At 41.2% G+C, this 20,709-nt stretch overlaps 2 protein-coding genes across 3 annotated transcripts in view; both read left to right on the top strand.

The window, feature by feature from the left end:
* Positions 1-7,318, top strand: part of ITPRID2 (ITPR interacting domain containing 2) — a 40,157-nt gene extending 32,839 nt beyond the window's left edge. Inside the window, exons 17-19 of the mRNA XM_062498070.1 lie at positions 360-740; positions 5,579-5,703; positions 6,104-7,318. Of these exons, the coding sequence (XP_062354054.1) occupies positions 360-740; positions 5,579-5,689 (492 nt within the window). The 3' untranslated portion in view covers positions 5,690-5,703; positions 6,104-7,318. The remainder of the gene's footprint in view (positions 1-359; positions 741-5,578; positions 5,704-6,103) is intronic.
* An 8,554-nt stretch (positions 7,319-15,872) lies between these two features.
* The window catches only part of PPP1R1C (protein phosphatase 1 regulatory inhibitor subunit 1C), a 47,628-nt gene continuing 42,791 nt past the window's right edge, over positions 15,873-20,709 (top strand). The window contains exons 1-2 of one of the 2 annotated variants that reach the window (XM_062498480.1): positions 15,873-16,472; positions 18,790-18,850. In XM_062498480.1, the coding sequence (XP_062354464.1) occupies positions 16,230-16,472; positions 18,790-18,850 (304 nt within the window). In that variant the 5' untranslated portion in view covers positions 15,873-16,229. Of the gene's footprint in view, positions 16,473-18,768; positions 18,851-20,709 lie in introns of both variants that reach the window. The other variant, XM_062498478.1, reaches the window with a different exon arrangement.

Here is a 20,709-nt window from a genome sequence, read left to right as displayed (position 1 = left end):
CATTTTCTACTACTGAAAACAAGTAGTTCAAAAACTGCAGAAAGGAAAGGACAAACAAAAATCAAGCCTTCTGTGTGTCTCTGTCAATGGCTCTGGCAAAATGTATCCATATTGCAAAAGTCAGTGGCTTGGGGAAGAGCCACAATTTTTATTTATGTTGGCTTTAAAAAGTCACATTCCTTTTCATGATCCTGTTTGTTGCAGTCATAAAGGCAAAGGATATATTTATTTTGTAGCTGTATATTTGTTAGATGGAGGGAATGAGTAAGTGATTAAATAAATAGCAAGAAGGCATAGTTATGTCTGTATGTGACTTTTTTGTATGCTTATTTGGGACTGTTTCTTTTCTGAATCCTTAGGTCTCTGAGCTTATTCGAGAGCAGTCATTTCTGAAGTCTGAACTGGGCTTAGGACTGGGAGAGCTTGGACTGGAAACTCTCCCAGCAGAGGGTACAGAGTCGGTGTTCTCCCATGGAAACTCGGATTCCTCTTCAGTGTGCTCTGGTCACACAGGTAGAAAAGCTAAGAGTCAAAGCAAGAAGTTGTACCGAGCCTCTGTTGCCTTAACACCAGCTGCCCCAGTGAGAGCAGGCACTGGACAGCCAGTGGAAAGCTCTGAGGAGTTTGCAGACTCCAAGCCAGAGGTGGAGCACAAACTTGACAAGGTCCCTCTCATGCCTTCAGCTGATGAAATCCACAAAGCAGTGGAGCAGGAGGAGCTGCAACAAGTCATACGGGAGGTGAGGAAGGAGGGGCTGAGATCTGGGATGTTTGAACTGAGCTTATGGAAACCTAGGGACAAGGCTGGCTGTAACTCCTGTCCATGGAGGTTTTCTCTTCCTTCTCCAGCCAAGGCCCCGTCCTGTTCCTGTGCTGTGTCTGAAAGCTCAGAGCATGTCACTGGGTGTTGGAAGCACAGCTGTGTTTATGTGCAAAGCAGTGGATGTTTTTTCAGTGGTAGTGGTTAGCATGTAAATTAATAGCTATGTATGGCTGGGAAAGAACTTGCTGTCTCTACTGCTTGGTTAAGCAGCAGTATTTCAGATTCCCAAGTGAAAATTTCTGTCATGTTTGCTTGCTAAAATGCCAAACTGGAATTCATTTGAGTGGTGAAATAATGTTTCTGAAACAATGCTGTAGTAAATGTTAAGCATACTTTCCCAGTCCCTCTACCCCAACCACTAAGGACTATAGGAACGTAAGTGAAACAAGTTGAAGGCAGGTAGGAAGTTTTCTCAGAGTTTAAGAGTGATCTTGGACCAATACTATTGCACTAGTTTTGTTGGCAGTCAATGAAAGTACTTGGTTATTTTTCCTGTGGGCCAGGTTAAGAAACATGACTAAAAGTATGTGTTTTGTTAGTGGCACGATAGAAAAGCTCTCTGGCAAGTAATATAAATGGGGAAAGGAAGCCAAAGAAACTACTTGTGCCTGTGAAAAAGTGGAGCAAACTTTGCTCTGAATACAGAAATGGGAATCGAGAACTTGTGGATTTTATTCCCTCTTCTTCACCACTTAGCCTTTAGCTGAGTGTCATTGGACCCTTAGCCTTCAGCTTGGCCCTTGAAGCTTTTGTATGGCTCTGCCATAGGCCACTGAAGGCTAGGTAAGTTGTCATGCTTAGAAATGTCCAACAGGCCAGGCTGTAATGCTGTGGTATCTTCCTGGTCTGCTTGTGTTGAAGCTGTGGATAATTGGAACCAGCTTTACCTTAGCTTTGTCTTTGAAACAGATGAGACGCAGGCCACTCATCAAAAGACTTGCACATTAGATATTTAGCACACCTTGCATGGTGCTTCTTTTTGTGCAGTGAAGCCAGGATGTGGCCTTTGTATCCAGGCTGTCTGTAAAAATTCATATGTCTTGGCAGTGGTATCATGGTGGAAGGTTGCTAAAGGAGAAACTGAGAGAAGAAAGAGAGCTGTAATTCAAAAGTACTGCAAAAGCAGCAGAGGAAAAAAAAAAGTGAATCAAAGGACAGAATTATTTCAATCAATATTTTTTCTGAGGTTAGTCTCTGTGAAAGGTCCTCTTTAGCTTCATTAGTTGATAGCAAATAAAGATATGTACTCTTTGCACAGAGATTATTTGGTCTGTGTGGCACTGAGGACATTGTAATGCTGAAAGAATCCACACTGAACTGAGAGGCTACTGTTCAAAGATGAGTAGTTAGCAAACAACTGAGCTTGACTCACTTTGTGAATATTTGAGCACACAGATTGTCTCTTAGTTTAACTTCTTTGGCAGTGGGTTCTGGATCAACTCAAGATTCTTAACACGAGGAGTTTTGCAGGTCAGAGTGGAGATGCATTGGCTCAAAGCACCTGGTAAATTTTGCAGAGCCAGAACATGCTATTAAACACATATCAGGAAAATCTGTATTATTTCATAAGAGTTAAAACAGAATGTGAATTGAAATAATGCCTTGTTGTTGGCAAAGGAATTTCAGTTTCATTGTGAAAAGAAGGAAATCTGGTAGGATGCATTCTTGGTGCATGCACTCACAAATATTAAACCTTTGTTTATTGCTCCCATTCTCTGTAGCTGTGTGCCCTTGTGCTGGGGAGAAAGAAGCCAGGCAGTGGGTGTGATATGCCTGGGTGGGCTGTAATGCATGTGAACTTTGACCTGTAACTATTTGTTCCATGAAAAAAGCCCATAGTGTTAACTTTTGGCATTAATGGACTAATTCCCACGGAAAAACATTCAGCAACATGAAGTGTTAAAATAGCAAACAGTAGCTCTCTTGATGAAATACAGCCTGGCTTCCACAGGATTATCACATGAAGTACTTACTGCTTGTGTAAGTCACAGTGTCACTAGGAGGGCCACCAGGCCCTCTCACTCTGCACTTCTCCAGTTTAAAAGATGTGCTAGTTTAAAGATCTTTCTGCTTAAGAGCAATAGAAGTTTGGATTTTGCTAACAGTTTTTCATTATAAATGTCATTTAATGAAGTTATACTTTAGGGAAATGTATGATTTTGCTGTCAACATTTGCTTTTAAGAGGCTGTAATGAGTCTTAATGGGACAGAGATGGTCTGGCAGAGAATCATCCCTTTTCCATTTTCCATTCAAATCCACGTTAGCTCAAAATCCCTCAAAATGTCTGTAGGTTGTTCACGTGTGCACGTTGGCTTCCTCGTCTTACTATCTTGAGCATAAAATCTCACCAGCTGCTCCCATGAAGAAGTGGCATGGGAAGAAAATAGAGTAGGAAACAATCATTTTAATTATAGGAAATGTACTTCAAGATCAAAAGTATAAGCACTGTGAAAATCCTCGTTCCCATTTTTCATTAGGAGACGAAGAGCACCTATCTCCAGATTTGCCACAGTGGCACACTTCACTCTCAATCAGTTCTTTATTTAGCAGCAACATAATATTGCAGTAATGGTAAGTCTTTTCTAGGAAGAAAGGTCATTGTTTTACTGCTGTAAAAATGAGTGTGATACTGTGTTTTCACTGTAATATTGAGTACTGGTGTTGTATCAACACAGGAAATGTAGCATTGATGATTAGTTCTCTCATTTTTCAAATTACCGATTTTTCATTCACTTGCTAAAGAGAATTGATGGAGCATTCATTGACTGCTTTTCTGTGTTTTGCACAGGGGAAGCCTTGGCAGCGGGCTGTGCCCTCTGCAGAGCAAATAGAAGGTGCACCTTGCCCTAAATCATTTATAATGAAAAAGGCAAATATTGGCCATTGGTCATGACACACGCGTGGTACTGAGTCACTGCAGGAGTCAGTGCTGTGCTCACCACGCAGGAGTGACCTTGCTGGGTCTGGAGGGGGCAGGAAGCAGAGGCTGTGAAATGAGGCAGTGGAGGGTGGCCTTGTTGTCATCCAGACAGGAAGGTGGGAAGCAGAGGGCTCAAATAATCAAGGTCAAGCCAGAAGCTGTGGGAAGAGCTGAGAATAGAACAGGAGCTGCTTTGCTTCCAGTCTCTACTTTGTTACAAGACTGTCTGTCATACTAGATCATTTACTTGCTAATTTGGGAAGCTTTTATGAGCTTTTTTTTTTTTTGGAAAGTGAGGTTTATTTTTGTCTGTTGAGAGGAGGGTACAGAGTGACTGTTTTGTAGCACACTCACACACCCACCCCACCAGAAACTGAAGAAGAAAGGTGGAGAAAGCTTTCTTATGCCTGCTGGACAGTTGGGGTGCAGGTTTCCCTGTGCCTACATTTCTAAATCCCAAAGCCCTTACTATGCTGACAGCAGTTCTAAAGCTTTGTACATTAGAGTGTGCATGAGCATAGACATCCTCTGGGCTTTCAGCTGTTGGTGAAACAGGCCCTATTACACAGTGGCTTTTCTTTTGTCTGGTAATCAGCAGACTGCCCAACTGGAAACCTGTTTCCCAATAATGTTACAGTCTCTGAATTTGTGTTTGATGCAAAGTAGTAATGAAACGAGGAACTTTGCCACTAATGGTTTAGGGATTGAATTGCCTGCCAAAGAGAAGGAGGGATAAATAACCTGCTGCTAATGCTGCTGCCACCCTTCTGACGTTGTTGCTTAATCCTTTTGACGCACCAGGAAAAGGGGAGACTAACGTGAAAAAGAAAAATGTATTGCTTAACTGGGATGCTGAGTGCTTCTGTGTGTGACCCTGGGCCAGGCTCTGGCTCTAAACCCTCTGCACCCTCTCACAGTTGTTGTCCTCCTCTGTCCTTGGAGCTGCATCTGACTTGTCCTCCTGAAGACCATCCCAAAAAATAATTTGGTGTCCAAGATTTCTTGTACTCGCAAGGAGCCCGTATTGTTTTTCTTTGTCGTGTCCTGCTCCTTTCCAGCATAATTTGCCCTTGTAGAGCTCTGTTTTGCCTTCTTTTCTCCTTTTTTTTCTTTACTCTAGCCATCAGTGCTCTGCTCCTTTTTTGTTGTAGTCTCAGCCACACTCAAATGCCTGCTACTAAAAACTCCTGGGTGTGTTTTATATAAAACTTAATGGGTAAATGTTTTGTCACAGTCCTGAGAAAAATAGCCTTCGCTGGCATAGATTAAACCCCAATGGCCCATTGATAATGTGAGCAACTGTTGAATTTCTCTCTTTCTTGCTGGAAGTATGCAATTAGGATTTGTCTCCTTTTTAATTATTTGAAAACAAAAGTTCATGTTCAAGGACTTGGACCTGTTCTGCTGTGTAATCCATTTGTGAAGGAGATCAGTCCTGCCTTCCTTTTCAAGAGAATAACAACTTGTCAAAAAGTAGTGCATTTGGGATGTTTTTGATGTATGTATCTTGAAATGTTTGGGGTTTTTTCAGACCTTTGCATAGTTGAAATGTATTTATTTCTTAGCATAAAACCAGATATCCTAAGTGTAAAACAAATGTATTTATCATCCAGAAATACAGAACTAGTTTAGTTTTCATTTATACAATTTGCAAGAGCTTCAAAATTACTTACAGTTATTTTTCCATTCTTCCAATTTTTTTCCATTCATGGTTTTGAGAGTTGACTTTCTGGTGGTGCATGTTGGTAGTGTCAAACATATACACAACATCATTTAGTTTTATCCATTGTTTATATAAATTATTGACCTTAAAACTTTGGCTAATCCCTTTCAGATCAAGGAATCTATTGTTGGTGAAATAAGAAGAGAAATAGTAAGTGGATTGTTAGCAGCTGTATCGCCCCAAAGCAGATCTGCAACTGCAAAACAAGATACACAGCCATGAAACTGGTACTACAGGTAATCTTTGGGGATCTGCAAGACCCAGATTTTATTTTTATTTTAATTGTGTTAAATATCATTGCTAACTTCAACCTTAAACCTTCAACCTAATTCCCTTAAAACATAAGTGATCAGAATTGAAGTTCATTAAATGCAGAGAGTACTGATAATCCTGGATAGATTTGGAAAACCAGCTGGTTTGCAGCTTGGCCCATTCTACTGTCAGCTTTCATAAGTAGTTCTTGATTTTTAGTTTCAGTGTGCTCTGTGCTGATTTTTTATGTGAATGCATCGTGCAAGAGGTTTTCTGCAGTTTGCCTGCCTTAGATATGAATAGTATCAAAATACATACTTAAATGTAACAAACAGACTTCCAAAAATCTAATTTAGGTCTTCACCTTCCTTTTTTTTCCTCTAGGGTTGGATGTTAAGTCGGAAGTGCTGTGGGATTCTGCTCTGGGCAGCACCCACTGGTGAAAGTGTTGAGTTGGTTTTGCTTCAGGAAGTGTTAAAGCTGCTGAGATGGGCGACTGTGTTTGGCACTTAGTTCTCCAATGTGGACCTTTCCTTGAGTTCATCTGTAAGGACTTAGACACTTTAACATTACTTTCCTTAAAGCATCAGCAAAATTGTGTCACTCTGAAAGGTTTTGTATTTATTTGTATGTCCCTGTTGTAAATTTTTTTGTAGCTAATTTCTTTGTCTAATGATGCATCATGAAACTTGAAGATTTCCAGAAGTAACCCATTTATAAATAACACATATACATTCAGCCTAGCTTTTTTTAAAAAAATATAGAAAAAAACCCACGAAAACCCCTCCCAAAACACTGACCTCTATGAGGTATTTATTGTGCAATAACTGATCCACTTTAAGAGCTTGAAATAACCAATAATGGTTTCCACTGCTGTTACTTAGAGCCACTTCAAAAGAAGGAAACAATCCTATTATACAAATTGCTGTTAATTCTTGGGGCGGTTACTATTAGCAGAGTGGTAGAATGACATGAGGTTACTCTTAAAACTACTTAAAGTTCTGACACTGAAAGCCTTATCTTTGTGTAGAAGACAACTTTTAACTAATTTTATTTGCCTCCTTACTGTCTGCTCATCCCTATATAGGAAAGTGCCTTATTTAAGCACTGGGGTGTGTTTTTTCTGGCGTTGACTGCTCACAGTCATGCCAAGAGAAGTTCTGCTTCATATTAACCAAAATGCAATAAAAATACTATCTTCTGAAAGCAATTAGGATTTGCAACTTGGAATGCATTAATGACCTTGCTTATATTATGGGGAAAATGGAAAAAATCTCTTTTCCTTCTCCATCCCTTACAGAGTGTATTTTCAGTCAGCCTGGTGGATATCCGATTGTTCCAATGGAGAAAGTTGGAAGTCATTGGAGTTTTTATGTGGTCAAATAGACATTTAGTGGATATATAATATCCCTTTTGGCTGTGCTTGAACTCTCTTTTACTCCTTTGCCTTTTCCATCTACTAAAACTCTTTACACTATGTCAAGGTCTTTAATCAAAAATAGTTTCAAATATTACAATATTATATGAAAAAGTTTATAAAATTTTAAATTGTGTTAGGATGACACACAAGGGCTGATTTCTTTAAAAAATGTATATTAAACCAATAAAATATTTATTTTGCCTATAATTTGTGTCAATGTTTTTTGTGTTGTGCATGGGTTTATTTTTAAGCAAAATAAAAGTAAGATAGATTTGATCAAACAGTACACAGAATGGGGAACAGCAGGAAAGCTCAGGACTTGGCTTTCCATAAAGCTTTCGGATATTCAGGAACCCTGAAATGCAAGAGCAGTGTTGGCAGTTAAAACCACTCTCTTAAAGTTGGTTTCTGTTGCTGGTCCATGAAGTTGATTGGTCTTGACCTCTCATCAGAGTTTGTCCTTGTCAGTAGAGGCAGGGCTTTCTTGAAAACCTTATTCTGCACATAGAAAAATTGAACTACACACTCTGGCAGCACTGACATGTGGCAATCCATACAAGGCAGTGAGTTGCAGTAGATTTCTGCCTTGCTTTTGCAGCTTGCATGAGCATGCAGCTGCATTCCACAGCACCACAGGGGATCAGCCAGCCAGACCCACATGTCTGCATCCTTCTTTTGCAATTGCACAAACCCAAAACGTACTCAACCTGCTCCCCTTGTCCTCCAGCCAGACCAACACTCTTGACCAGAGTCAGTCAGTTCAAAGGTCCTGTGCCTTTCCTGTGGCTTTCCATGAAAGGTGACAACTGCAGATCTCAGGGAGTGATGGAGGAAAGCACTTCAGGAGCTGGTGGCAGTCGAGCAGGAGCTGCCAGCAGCATCTTCCATGGAGACAGCAGCCTGACTTCCTGCTGCTCCACAGAGAAATGTCACTTGTTGGTAACATCCCAGAGTATCTGAGGTACTGCATCTTGTAGCTTGTAAGAACATTTGATCTCAGCTGTGCAAATCCTAGTGTTTAATATATCCTGAGAAATGAGAAATACTGCCAAATTTTCATCCAACCGATGGAAGTCAGATTTCTGAGGTTTGGCTATGATTTCAAATAAAGACATTTCAAAATGACATTTCTAAAAACTGTACTGAAATGAACGGATATAAAAGCACCTGTTTTTCCATAATCTGGGTAAGTGATTTTTGCCATTCTTAAAAACGCTTCCAGCTAATATGTTCTGAGTGACACTTATATACAGGAATGCCTATAAACTATTTGAAACAATTATTTTAGTGCATCTGTCCTTAGGTTAATTTGAGCTGGTAGCAACTTCTGTTGACAATTCTGTTTGTGCCTTAGGAACAGCCATCATTATTATTGAGCACATGCCTCTCCTGGGTGACTCATCATAATGGTTTTCTGGGCATGTACAGTTTTTCTTTGGTTTAATGATTCAAACTGCTACTTTCCTTGCAAATTAAGTGTTGCCTTTTTTTCTGCCAGCCTGGAATTTGATGTGGGTTATATGCAAATTCAGACAGCTTTATTAGTGGCTGATAAATATTGGTCAATCAAATTTGCAGTGAATAAAGCCAGACAGTATTGCCAGAGATATTTTGGATGCTTTTCTAAAGTTTGCTATGACAGCGACCTTCATCATTGCCAATTGGCTGTAGGAGCAACAGGAGAACCCAAGAACCCACTGATCACGTGGCTTAAAGTTCTGTTGTTCTATTGGTGCCATTTTGGCATTTTCAGTCATGGCTTGGTTCATATTGGCACCAGGTTTGTTGGAGACAGATGGGGTTCACTGGCTAAAAGGGGTAAAGGATTCTAGCCCATGGGTTGGTAGTGATGATTTGAGAGGGCTTTAAACTGGCTTGGAAAGGGGAGGGAGGTAGGACCAGGCTCACTAGAGATGGGCTTAGGGGCAGCATGCCAGTGCTGGGGTGCAATCGATAGCCCAGATGCTGTGCTTCTACACCAATGCACACAGTGCCAGTAACAACCAGGAGGAACTGGAAGCCATTGTGCGGCAGGAAAGCCATGACTTAGTGTCCCTCTCAGACGTGTGCTGGGATGACTCCTGTGACTGCAGTGCTGCAGTGATGGCTCTAAGCTCCTCAGAGGGGACAGGTGAGGAAGCAGTGGCAGCAGGGTGGCTCGGTACGTTAGGGAGTGTTTTTTTCTGTGCAGATCCAAGGATAGTGATGGTAAGGTTGAGTGCCTGTGGGTGAGAATTGAGGGGAAAGGCCAGCAAGGCAAAAATCCTGGTGGGAGTCTGTTAGAGACCACCCAGCCAGCACGAGGCAGCAGGTGAACCATTCGATAAGCGCCAGGCTGATGTTTCATGAACGTTGGCCCATATTCTTGTGGGAGGCTTTAACTTGCCAGATGTCTCCTGGAAACTGCAGCAGAGAGGAGGAATCAGTCCTGGAGTCCTGCAGAAGAGAACTTCCTGACACAACTGGTAAGTAAGGCTACAAGGGGTGTTTGCCCCACTAGATCTACTTACAAACATAGAAAAGCTGGTGGGAGATGCTGTGCTCAAGACAGCCTTCAACCACAGAATCATGAAATGATAGTTTTTGATTCTTGGTGAAGTAAGAAGAGGGATCAACAAAACCTCTACTTCGAACTTCTGGAGGGCAGACTTTGGCGTGTTCAGGACATTGGTTCAGAGAGGCTCTTGGGAATCAGTCCCTAATAACTGAGGGGTCTAGCAAGGATGGATATACCTTAGGAAGGAAATCTTAAAGATGCTGAAGCAGGCCACCCCCATGTGCTGAAAGAAGAGCTGGTGGGTTAGAAGACTGTCCTGAACAGGGAGCTTTCACTGGAACCCAGGACAAAAGAGAGACTGGAAGGAGGAGCAGGCAACTCAGGAAGAGCACAAGGATGTCATTAAGCCATGCAGAAAAAAATTCTAAGGCATAAGCTCATCTAGAACTCAATCTAGCCACGGCTCTGAAAGATACTAAAAAGTGTATTTATAAGTACATGAGGCGGAATGAGGAAAAGCTCCATCATTTATTGGACATGGGGGCAAAATTGTCACCAAGGATGAAGAAAAGGCTGAGGTACTTAATGCCTTCTTTCCCTCAGGCGTTAACAGACAGACCAGTTATCCTCTGGGCAGTCAGCCCCCTGAGCTGGTAGACAGGACAGGGAGAAGAACAGGCCCCATGGAATCCAGGATGGAGTACTTAGTGACCCGTTGTGCCATGTAAACCCTCACAAGTTGTGGGGCAGGTGGGATTCACTTGAGTGATTCACTGAGGCAGCTGGTGGAAGAGCTTGCCAAGCCTCTCCATCATTTGTCATCAGTTCTGGTTAACCAGAAAAGTCCCAGTCTGGAGACTGCCCAATGTGACACACACCTACAAGAAGTGTTGAAAGGAGAATCCTGGGAAGCAGAGGCCTGTCAGCCTGGCCTCAGTGCCAGAGAAGGTTATGGATCAGATTAACTTGAGTCCAATCTCATACTCATAGAGGACAACCAGCATGGATCAAGGCCAGCCAGCGTGGATTTTAGAAAGGTAGGTCCTGCTTAGGCAGTGTGATACTTGTATGACCAGGTAGCCTGCCCAGGTGGATGAGGGAAGGATTGTGGATGTTGTCAACCTTTGATATTGTTTCCCACAGCATTCTCCTGAAGAAGCTGGCAGTCCAGGACTTGGACAGGTGAGTCTTTGCTGGGTTAAAAACTGGCTGTATGGCTGGGCTCACAGAGTGGTGGTGAATGGTGCTACAATAAGTTGGTGGATTCTCTGATTCTGTGATTCTCACACAAAGTCAAGGGCTGTATTTTTGGCACCCTGACACTTTTCTGAGTATGTTACAGCAACACCCTTGTTTTAATTCTGTGATATAGTCAGTCAACTTTGCATCAAAGATTCTATATGGAAATATCATAATATAATTTTATTCTAAAACCTATGTACACTACACAGCTCTGTTTATTGAAAATGTATTAGATTTACCCTATTCTTAATAAGGAAGCAATCTGTAGCATCTCTTCCTACTGAAATACTCTCCTAAAACCAGTACCAGAGTTTTGCTTTCTGGACTATTGAACTGTGGTACATATCAGGCAAGAATCTTTTGACTGTATTCTCAGGTTATGTCCCATTAATCCAGCTTACTTCCCATGTTGGATGTATGTTGGTTGTGGACAGGATCTAGCAGTAAATGTTTGTACATTACTTCAAAGTGTGGAGAGCTGTGAATTTTGGAACAGAGGAAGATGGAATAGACTGTGTAAGTTTTCTATGCCCAGATAAAGTAACTTCAAACAGATTCTGATTAAAACCATACTGCTGAGGAACTGTTATCTTAACTAAAGAGCTTGTATAAATAGAAATAGCTGTATGTTTTTATTATCTTGGCTTTATGCATCCACACACATAGTACATAAGTCCAAACCTGATATTCTATGGATAAGAACTGGCAATGGAAATTTGAGTTAGGCTGTTACCAGGCCAACAGATCTCACTGAATGTCCCACTGACTCCTGTCACTGCTCAGAAAGACTTTCTGTTCTTCTTCTTGACCTGCCTGTGGCAGCACTTGGTAATCACGAGACAGATGAGATCTGCTCTGCATTCTCCCACCCGTGCAGATTTTAAATTCTTATCATTTTCTATATATAAATAGCAGACTGACTTTCCAGCAGCTCAGTGGGAGTTGTCCTGTTTGCAATACTGCTTTGAAAGGAAAATTTCAGTGTCATTTTGAATATGTAATTTTTTTATTCTGCACAGTGCAGAGCCCCAAAGGGAAAACCTGTCCATGAATAGCTCTGGTGTGCACAGCAAAGGCCATGTCCAGTGTTCATGCTTTCTCCCTCTCTTTCTGCTCGTAGCCAGCACTGAGAGCTGTGAAGCTGATGCCCCTGTCTGGGCACAGGCAGGGAAGAAGCTGATTGTCAGTTTGTCAGAGAAAGGCAGAAGGAAGTGGCAGGCTGAGTTCCCTATGGCTGTAGCAGAAAGCCAATGAGCTCTGCAGCATTTCTCCCTCTGATGCTGCTGGGGCTGCCCAGCAATGTGCCGAGGACGTGGTGCTGTGAGGAGAGGGGTCAGCTGGAGAGCCCAGGGAAAGCACACATCAAGATATCTTCGTTAAATCACTCACATATTGTAGGAGAACAGTTTTTAAGGATAGTGCAGGAGGCAGTGTTTGCCAATGAATACAGCTGCACGGATTATCTGGGGTGGACACAGCCTTGCCTGCCCAGCGAGGATGGGGTTATAAAAGAATGGGTTACCTGGCCACAAGTTATAGTTTGGGATCTAGAGTCTGCTGCAGTTTGGGGTGGGGTGTGCTGAGAGGAGGAAGGGACACGTGGTCGTGCAAGGGACAGACAAGGTAAGAGGATGCTGTGTGAGGCACAGACAGGGTTAGCTGGCCAGGTAAGGGACAGGCTGGGGTTAGCTGGTCATGGAGAAGGAAGAGGGAAACTTGCAGAGAGAAAGAGGGAAGGAGTCAGAGCTGTGTGGAGTTGCCTGAGAGGAGGCATGTAAGGCTTTTAATAAAGGATGGTGATGATGCCTGTCCTGTCTGCCTGCACATAGTTACTACAATGCATCAGTGGCCACAATGGGGATTGAATTGTACCTAAGAGACACACTGGAAGAATTGCCACTTCCAAGCTGAGCCCTTGCTCTGCAAAGGCAGCCTGTTTGATCAGAGTACTGCAACTTAGTGCTTCTCTGCATTGGTTACTTTAGGAGCCAAAGCCTTAAGCAGGTTTGTTTGACTGTGAACTCCAGCTCTCCTCTCCTCTCAAGGGTGAGGCTGTAGTAGTCTCTAACCACACCAGAAGTGCTGAGGCAGATCAGAACCACAATAAAAGTCGTGCAAAGAGAGTGCAGAATACAAACCCTTGAATTGCCATCCCAGAAGCCCTGGCTTTGGCTGGAAACAAGATATAAATTCCTAAGACACCAGGGGAAATAGCTCAAGCAAGAGCTATGCCATGACTGCTTCTATAGGTCATCCCTGCAGCAGGGTATTTTAAAAGGCAGTGCTTCATACTAGAACATAGCAAATGACATAGGAAGGAAAGATCTTGGACAGTTATTATTATTATTTTTAATTCCATTATTGTTTTAGCTGAATCATGAAGGCATCTGAAACTGTAATTGTGGGGTGTGCACTAAAAACAGAAAATGAGCTACAAGGACGTGTCAGTATTCCAGTGTGTTTCAGCTCTTCCCCAGAGCCATAGACTGTGATGCTGTCTATAGAAAATACCAGTGCACTTTGCCTGGAGACTTCTAGTACTGTAAATTGGTGTAACAGGGAGCCAGGGTAGGCATCCTGAAATGCTATATCTGAGTGGTCTCTGTGTGCCTCTTACACTATTTTAAAAATGCTGTTATTCTATTAGTGCATGTGAAGACTGTTGGGCAGCCAGCTCCAAATAGGCACAGGGAGAAAAGCTGCAGGAAGCAAATGCTTCCACATCACATCACTGGGGGAGCCTCTCTCCCAGTCCTAGCCAGCCCCATTAAGGACTCGTCCTTGTGTTTTGTTCTGTCCTGTTGTCTGTCTCCCTTCAGAAGCTGCCAAAAAGGGGTTTCATTGGTTTGGGTTTTTTTGTAGGGTTGTTGAGCTTTTTTCTTATGGACCATTAATAAAAAGCATTTGAGACATGATTCTTTTGGATAGTGACGTCCAGCAATCTACAGCTGAAACACACTGTTGAAATCCTTTGAGCACTTAATATTTTAATAAATTTTTACTCCCTGAATATGTTTTTTCAGCTATTTTATCATTAACATATGAAGTGCTAAGCCTTTGCAATGATAATTATAGCTCCTTTAATCAGTAACATATATTAGACTTGCAATTTGACAATTTAATACATGAAGTTTCATAGACATCTAGAATAGATATTTTATGAAAAACAGTTTTTTAATAGAAAAACCTGGTATTTAATATACACAATTTATTAATATTTATTGTAGCAACACATCTGGAAAACATTTTTCTCACATTATCTCGATCTGCAAAAACAAACACTGGTTGTTTTTATTTCAAGTATGAGGATTCAAGTGGAAAGCCAGAACTTCAGATGCCTGGGTGCATCCTCCCCCAGGTGTAACCCTGTGTATGTGGGTGTGCATATATCCCACATACATCCCTGGATATATCCCCATTCATACATCCCTGGAATGTCTGAAGCTGTCATTGAAGATAACGACACATCTGTGCATGAAATTGTGAAATTGGATAATCAGGCTGTCCTGCAAACAAGTCTCTAATTGTCCTGGGGAAAGCAGAGTGTTCTTTTCTTACTTTAGAGCCTTAGACTTCGCTGTGCCAGCTCAACTGCTACAATTGCACTTCTAATTGTGGTTTGTCTTTGTAGGAATAGTGAAGGCTTAAAAACTGTCATATGAATCACTGAATATGTTTTGTGCATCTTTCATTTACTGTGGTAAATGAAACTAAGCATTTCACTTAAGCATGACAAATATTCAGGACTCAGACTGAGAGGTCCCAGAATAACCTGGTCTCAGGCTGTGAGCAGCTGGTGGGACCAAGTATCTCCAAAAGGCCCCAACCAATCAGACTCTTCTGTGATTCAAAAGTCTAAGTTAATGCCACCTAAACTATCATAAGAAATCGAACAGGAAAGTTGCTCTCAAGTGGAAACCACTGTAGTTCACAGTAGCTTTGATTTGGATGAGGAGAGGAATTTTGGTCCTCATTGAGAGTTATTTTTGATCAGTGAGCCAAGTGGATCCTTACCTTAGTGTATCCTCACCTCCTAAGCTTTATCAGGTCCTCCACAAAGCTTGTGTGCTTGCCTCTGTTCAGAAACAGCCTGGTGTTCCAATAATGTGTCGTGGTTTTAATTTGTAAAACTCCAAGTCAAACAAGTATTTAATGTCTGGCTTGCTGGTTTGTTCTGTGTGTACAGCCAGCGTGGTGTTCTCATCCACAACCCTCACTCCTTCCCTGCCTCCTCCACTGGCACATGTGGGAAAGCACTCAGTGTCTCAATAAGCTTGTGGTGAACTGTGAAAATCCTCAGTGCTCTCAGTGACCTGAAAAAAGAACATTTCCAAATCGTTCTGAGTTTTTCAGAGAGGTAGGTTAAGTCAGTGATTGCTGGGTATTGTTTCACACACTTCTTTTGAATTAACATGAAATGACATGTGAAAATCAATTGCATTCACAAAGGAGTACTGTTGGTACGATTGACCAAATTATTTTCCTGGTCTTGGAATGAGGCACAAAAAAAAAATCCTTAAGTAGGATTTAGCCTCTGAATTTTTAGTCATCCAAAAGTGATTTAACTAGTCTGAATCATCTTTCCTTTTTCTAGATTTAAAGGAGAGAAAATGTCATCTTGAGTAAACACTATATCCCACTTGGATAGGACGAGATGCCTGTTGATGTACTTAGCATGAGAGAGCCCAGAGAGCTGGCTCAGATGTGGGAGTTCTCAGTGTTATCTGGAGTCACATGAAATGCAGCCCACCAAAAGAAATCACAGTCTAATCTGCAGGCCAGGCCTAAGGTGCAATCCCACTGGAGAAGCATCATGAAATTGTGGGCAATTCTGTAGCATCATCACCAAAAATCTTCCTGTAAGATGTAGTAGAGTCTAAAACGGTAAGATTTGAACAATATTTGAAAGAGCAAAGGATGCGTGATATGTGAAAAGAGGAGAGCAGTTCTGGCACACTGTAACAAGAGATCGAATCCTTGCGTCCACCCCTCCTGCTACCTCCACCCCCAAAATCTGAAAACTTCCTGATTTGTGTTCATCAATAATTAAGAGCCCATCAGCAATACTCAGAGGGAGCTTGCATTGCACTTCTGAACAGGCAGTTAGTAATGTACGGTGGAGAGATCCTCTTTTTCAAATCCCAAGGCTCCAGGCCATGCAGTGCTAGTATTGCATTTTCAATTAGCTTCTGAGTGAATGCTTGGCATATGTAGAAGTGAGCTGGTACACAATTAGCTTATTGTTCCTTTCAGCTTGCTGCTGAGAGGATCTGAAGGGCTGCTGAAGAGAGGGGAGAGAGGGAAAAAAAAAAAAAAAAAAGCAAATAGCCACTCCAGTGGCATCTCTGTGGATGTGGAATAAGGGAGCTGCTGGGCTCAGGCAGATTCCCGTGCTAAGCTGGGAGTCACAGCTGCTCCTGCAGAGCTCCCAGCCTGGCTGTGGGGACAGCACCAGGGCACAGAGCCAGACCAGCTCCAGGCTCTTCTCTCGTCCGTCTCACCTCAGCATCACCATGGAGCCCAACAGCCCCAAAAAAATACAGTTTGCTGTGCCCCTGTTCCAGAGCCAAATAGATCCCGAGGCAGCTGAGCAGGTAAGGAAGATGGGGTTCCTTCAGTGTTTTGAGGGAATGGGGTAAGATGTGGGTGAGAACAAGTGATGCTTGTGGCCTAAATGCTTTTCTAGCTTATATTAGTGACACTGTAGATGAAGAGCTCTGGAGGTTATAGCAATGTTTGATGCACCTAAAGAGGGAGGAGGAGATGTCCTCTAGCCACAATAAGGCTTCTTCACCCTCGGCAGGGGTGAATAATAATAAACCTGGGCAGGTTTATTAGTGTTTATTTGTTGTGCCTTTTCTCCACCCTAATATTTACATTTCACATGAATACACTCAATGAATGCATTCTCAACAAATCAAGTGTATTATATGTACATAAAGCAAAGCACAAAGTTGATAATAGGTACCTAACAGAAATATTGGAAAGAAAACATCTTATTTACCTTTGATTTTAATGTGACAAAATACAATTAATGTTTTGCACAATAGTCATCATTTCAGTTCCTTCCTGTATTTCTCATTAGTTTTTACAGTCTTTAAGTCATTTTTAGTGTTTTTCATGCCTGAAAATATATATACACGTGGAAATATGCTGTACTTATGTCCTTGTTGGAGTAATTTGTGTGCTATTTCAGGTTTTAACTCGGTCCCAAAAGATACACATAATAACATATATATAATGTACTGATATATATATATATAAGTACAGACATCTAAGGAGGAAAAGGTTATTTATTACTGGGTACAGATATGTGTAGATGTGCCTAAAAAACGGTCACAGACAGTCTTGTGAGCAAACTGGATAAATCTTAATTAGGTGACCCAGTATATTTCTCTCTGTGCAAGTCCTTCTCAACATTTGCTTCTATTTGGGTACGTCTGATTTTAGATGGTACCAGGGGAATATTATAACCTTGAAAGTCCCATACCATTAGCCATGAAATTATCTGCACTGTTAGGACAGTTATCTGGTTTCCTGAATATTTTAATCTTGTGTCTCTTAAAAAGCAGGTACCTTTTCCAAAAAAATGATGAGTTGTGAGTGACCATTGAATGCAAAATATTAGAAGGGTGCAGAAAAGTATTTTTGCAGGTCCTCATTTTGTCCACAGGCACTTCTGAGCTGCGAGATGTCCAGACCTTACTGAACAGTTCTGCAATGAATTCAAGCAGAATGTGTTTTTTTCTGGTATTTCAAGCAGAATGGTATTCTTAAATCTGTGAGAACCATAGGATTAGGATTTCCTGGAATTCCCATGGCTTTTGAAATACTGTAGACTATTTTTTGCCTGGCATTTATGGGCAGTCCTTTTTTTTTTTTTTATGTTGTGAGTATGATTTCAAGTGCTATACAATTTCACTGTGTCTGTGTGATGAAATTAAAATAGTAAATTCTACAGTCAGCTACAGTTACACTAATTTGGAATAAACCCATTAACCCTGATGATGTAATTTTCCATTTACACCTCTGAAAGCAAAATTTGAACCCAGCTAAATACAGATGTTGGCTCAGCAAAGGAAAAAGAACAAATGCACTGACATTGAGGTTTTGTGTCAGAATGGTTTCTAGCTTAAATGCTCCTGGTCCCTCTCTTAAATTCAATAGAACATCAGGCCTGGAGGCTTCTGTGAAGCAACACAAAGCTTTCAGTGCAAATGTGTGCATTATTGGAGGGTATTCCAATACCATGCAGCTCAGCCACTGTTAATGGAACAAAAGTAGTTACTCAGATAAACTCTGAAGAATTGTATGCAATTCAGGACTATATAGGTATGTAAAATATGCTGTATTGGGAACACTCTTTTTAAGGTTTTAAATGCTGGAGTATTTTTAGTTAAAGAACAGTAGTAATACCTGTGACAACAGTTTAGAAATATAAGTTCACTGGAAGGCATGCCTGCAAAACTCTGAAATGCACTTGCAAAATACTATTAATTATTACTTGTGAGAGCTATGCCAGTACTGGTATTTGCACGTACAAGCTCTCAAACTACAGCAATCATCTCCCTGATGCAAAACTATGTGTCAATATTTTAAGATATGACTGATATTTTTCAGCAATCCATATCCAAAAACTGAAGTCAAGATGATTACAAATCCTAAAGGTATTTTGGACAGCTCTCCCCGTGCCTTTGTTCTCCCTGAACAAGCAGCAGCCTGACCCTGATTGCTGTCAGACCAGACAAGCTGTCAATAAGACAGTGAAGTGCTGCTGTGCTTTAAATGGTTTTCTTTTTAACTTTGCCTGCTCTATACTCTGGAGGACAGCAGACAGATTTTTTTGCTTTGCTTTGTGTGCGTGGCAATTGATGGGCACTAACCACTCTCCTTGGTCTGTATCTGTCACAGATCAGGAAAAGAAGGCCAACGCCAGCATCACTCGTCATCATGAATGAACACATGCCCCCAGGTGAGTGCTAGCATGCCTTCGAAACCACTCAACTTGTACACACAGCTTTGGCTGCAAACTGGTTTGAATAACTACATCATTTTCAAAATTCGGCATTAATTTTGTGCCTCTAAATATCAAACAACGGAACTTAGGACTGTTTGGAGTAAACCCCGTGAGCACAGGTAATTCCTGGCCTTCACATAATGTCACTGATTTCACAATTTTATTTTCCATGTAAATCTTGGTTGGATGTAGAATGAGAATTAATATGACCCGGATCCAGTGCTTCCATCCACAACTATTTGCTTTCCCTGGATGATGACTTTGAAGACCCACAAAGTCCAATCTCTAGAGATAGCAGGGTGGGTCCAGAGTCAATTCAACCCAAGGAGTTGTTTCTACAAAGTAGATTCTGTATTAGTTTCCTGATAAAACACGTAACATGTTTTTTTCATTATTCTTTTCCAACTGTGAATACATTATCTTCATCCAGGAGTCTGCACAGAAGATTCTCTGTGGGATGGGATGATTTGAGGTTGAGACATGCTTTGTCATATAAATATGACTTCAGAGGATTCTTTAATAAGCTGTTTAGGGAGTGTTTTAAACAAAAAAGTGCCACAAAGAGGGGAAAATCCTCAATACTTAATCCCTTGGAACACAGTGCCTACTTATATATAACTTTTCCTTTGTTGTGCTCCACAACTTTGTTTTTTTTCCCTGACATATCTCTTAGTCACCTGAATCTTTTCAAAGAAATATTTTTGGACAGTAGGTTTCTGTCCCGAATTTCAGGTTGTTCAGCTCTCAAAAATGGTGCATGGAAGATCTTCCTTGAACTGACTTTCTTTATCTGTATGGGACAATAATGGGATATACACTGTCTGTGTTGCTAGGACTTAATTTAAAGCAAATTCACCTTGACTGTTAATCTCTTTGGCAATTCACTTTGTACACTTTGTACCGTCATATTTCCTTTTATAAACAGATACTTGGTACAATACCAAATCAAAACCAAACAAAGAGTAAGAACTCTTTAATTTACAGGAAATTTTACTGTAAACAAAGTGGTGCATGTCTGTTATCACCTTTCCTGCAATGTTCATAATATGTCTTTAAATAAATCATTTTTATTATGAGTCAGGATTGCTGCAAGTTTCAGCCAACTTCCATATAAGCCCATGAGTTAGTATTTGTCTTCACTTATTTAGATCTGTTTATTTAGATATTATTTGTTCTTTCTAGATACTGGGAACTAATATTAATGAATTTGTTCTTTGGCTAAATTATAGCCTGGTCCTGCTTTTAAATTCTCCATAAAGTCAGATAAAAATAAAAACTTTAGGAGCATCTTCATTTCCCTGCCCTTCACCATGAGGTTCATGCAGATTTCCATAGGGTGACACTTGCAAGTGTTTTGAACAGGGTGTGTGCAAGTAAAAACTGCTCTGTAAACCTGCTGAACACAAGGACTGTAAGGCCAGGTTGGAAAAGCAGACAGCAGCTTTATGGTGGAAGTGCAAATACTAAACAAAGCCTTTGTGGTCTTCATCTTGCAAGGTGCTGTACAGCTTCTGAGATGGTTGTGTGCCTTCAACTTTCAGAGTCAGCTTGTCCCAGGGCCTCTTTGCACCTTGCTGATTAAACACCAAAATGCTGATCAGTTTTGAATGGAATTCAGTGCGGTGCTGAATTAAATTTGCCTCCAAAAATAGTAAATTCATCACTGCAAATAGATGCAGTTAATTAAAAAAAAATAGTAAGGGTGCTAAATTGACACTCCAACAAATTGTTTTAGGAGTGTGGTTCTCTAGATCAGTGGGGAAACTGAGAAGCAGAGAATTCCAGTGGTACTGACAGAGCCACCCTTTTTTATC

Source organism: Cinclus cinclus, chromosome 9 (assembly GCF_963662255.1).
Source record: "Cinclus cinclus chromosome 9, bCinCin1.1, whole genome shotgun sequence".
Taxonomy (NCBI): Eukaryota; Metazoa; Chordata; class Aves; order Passeriformes; family Cinclidae; genus Cinclus; species Cinclus cinclus.
This window is presented reverse-complemented; position numbering and strand designations above follow the sequence as displayed.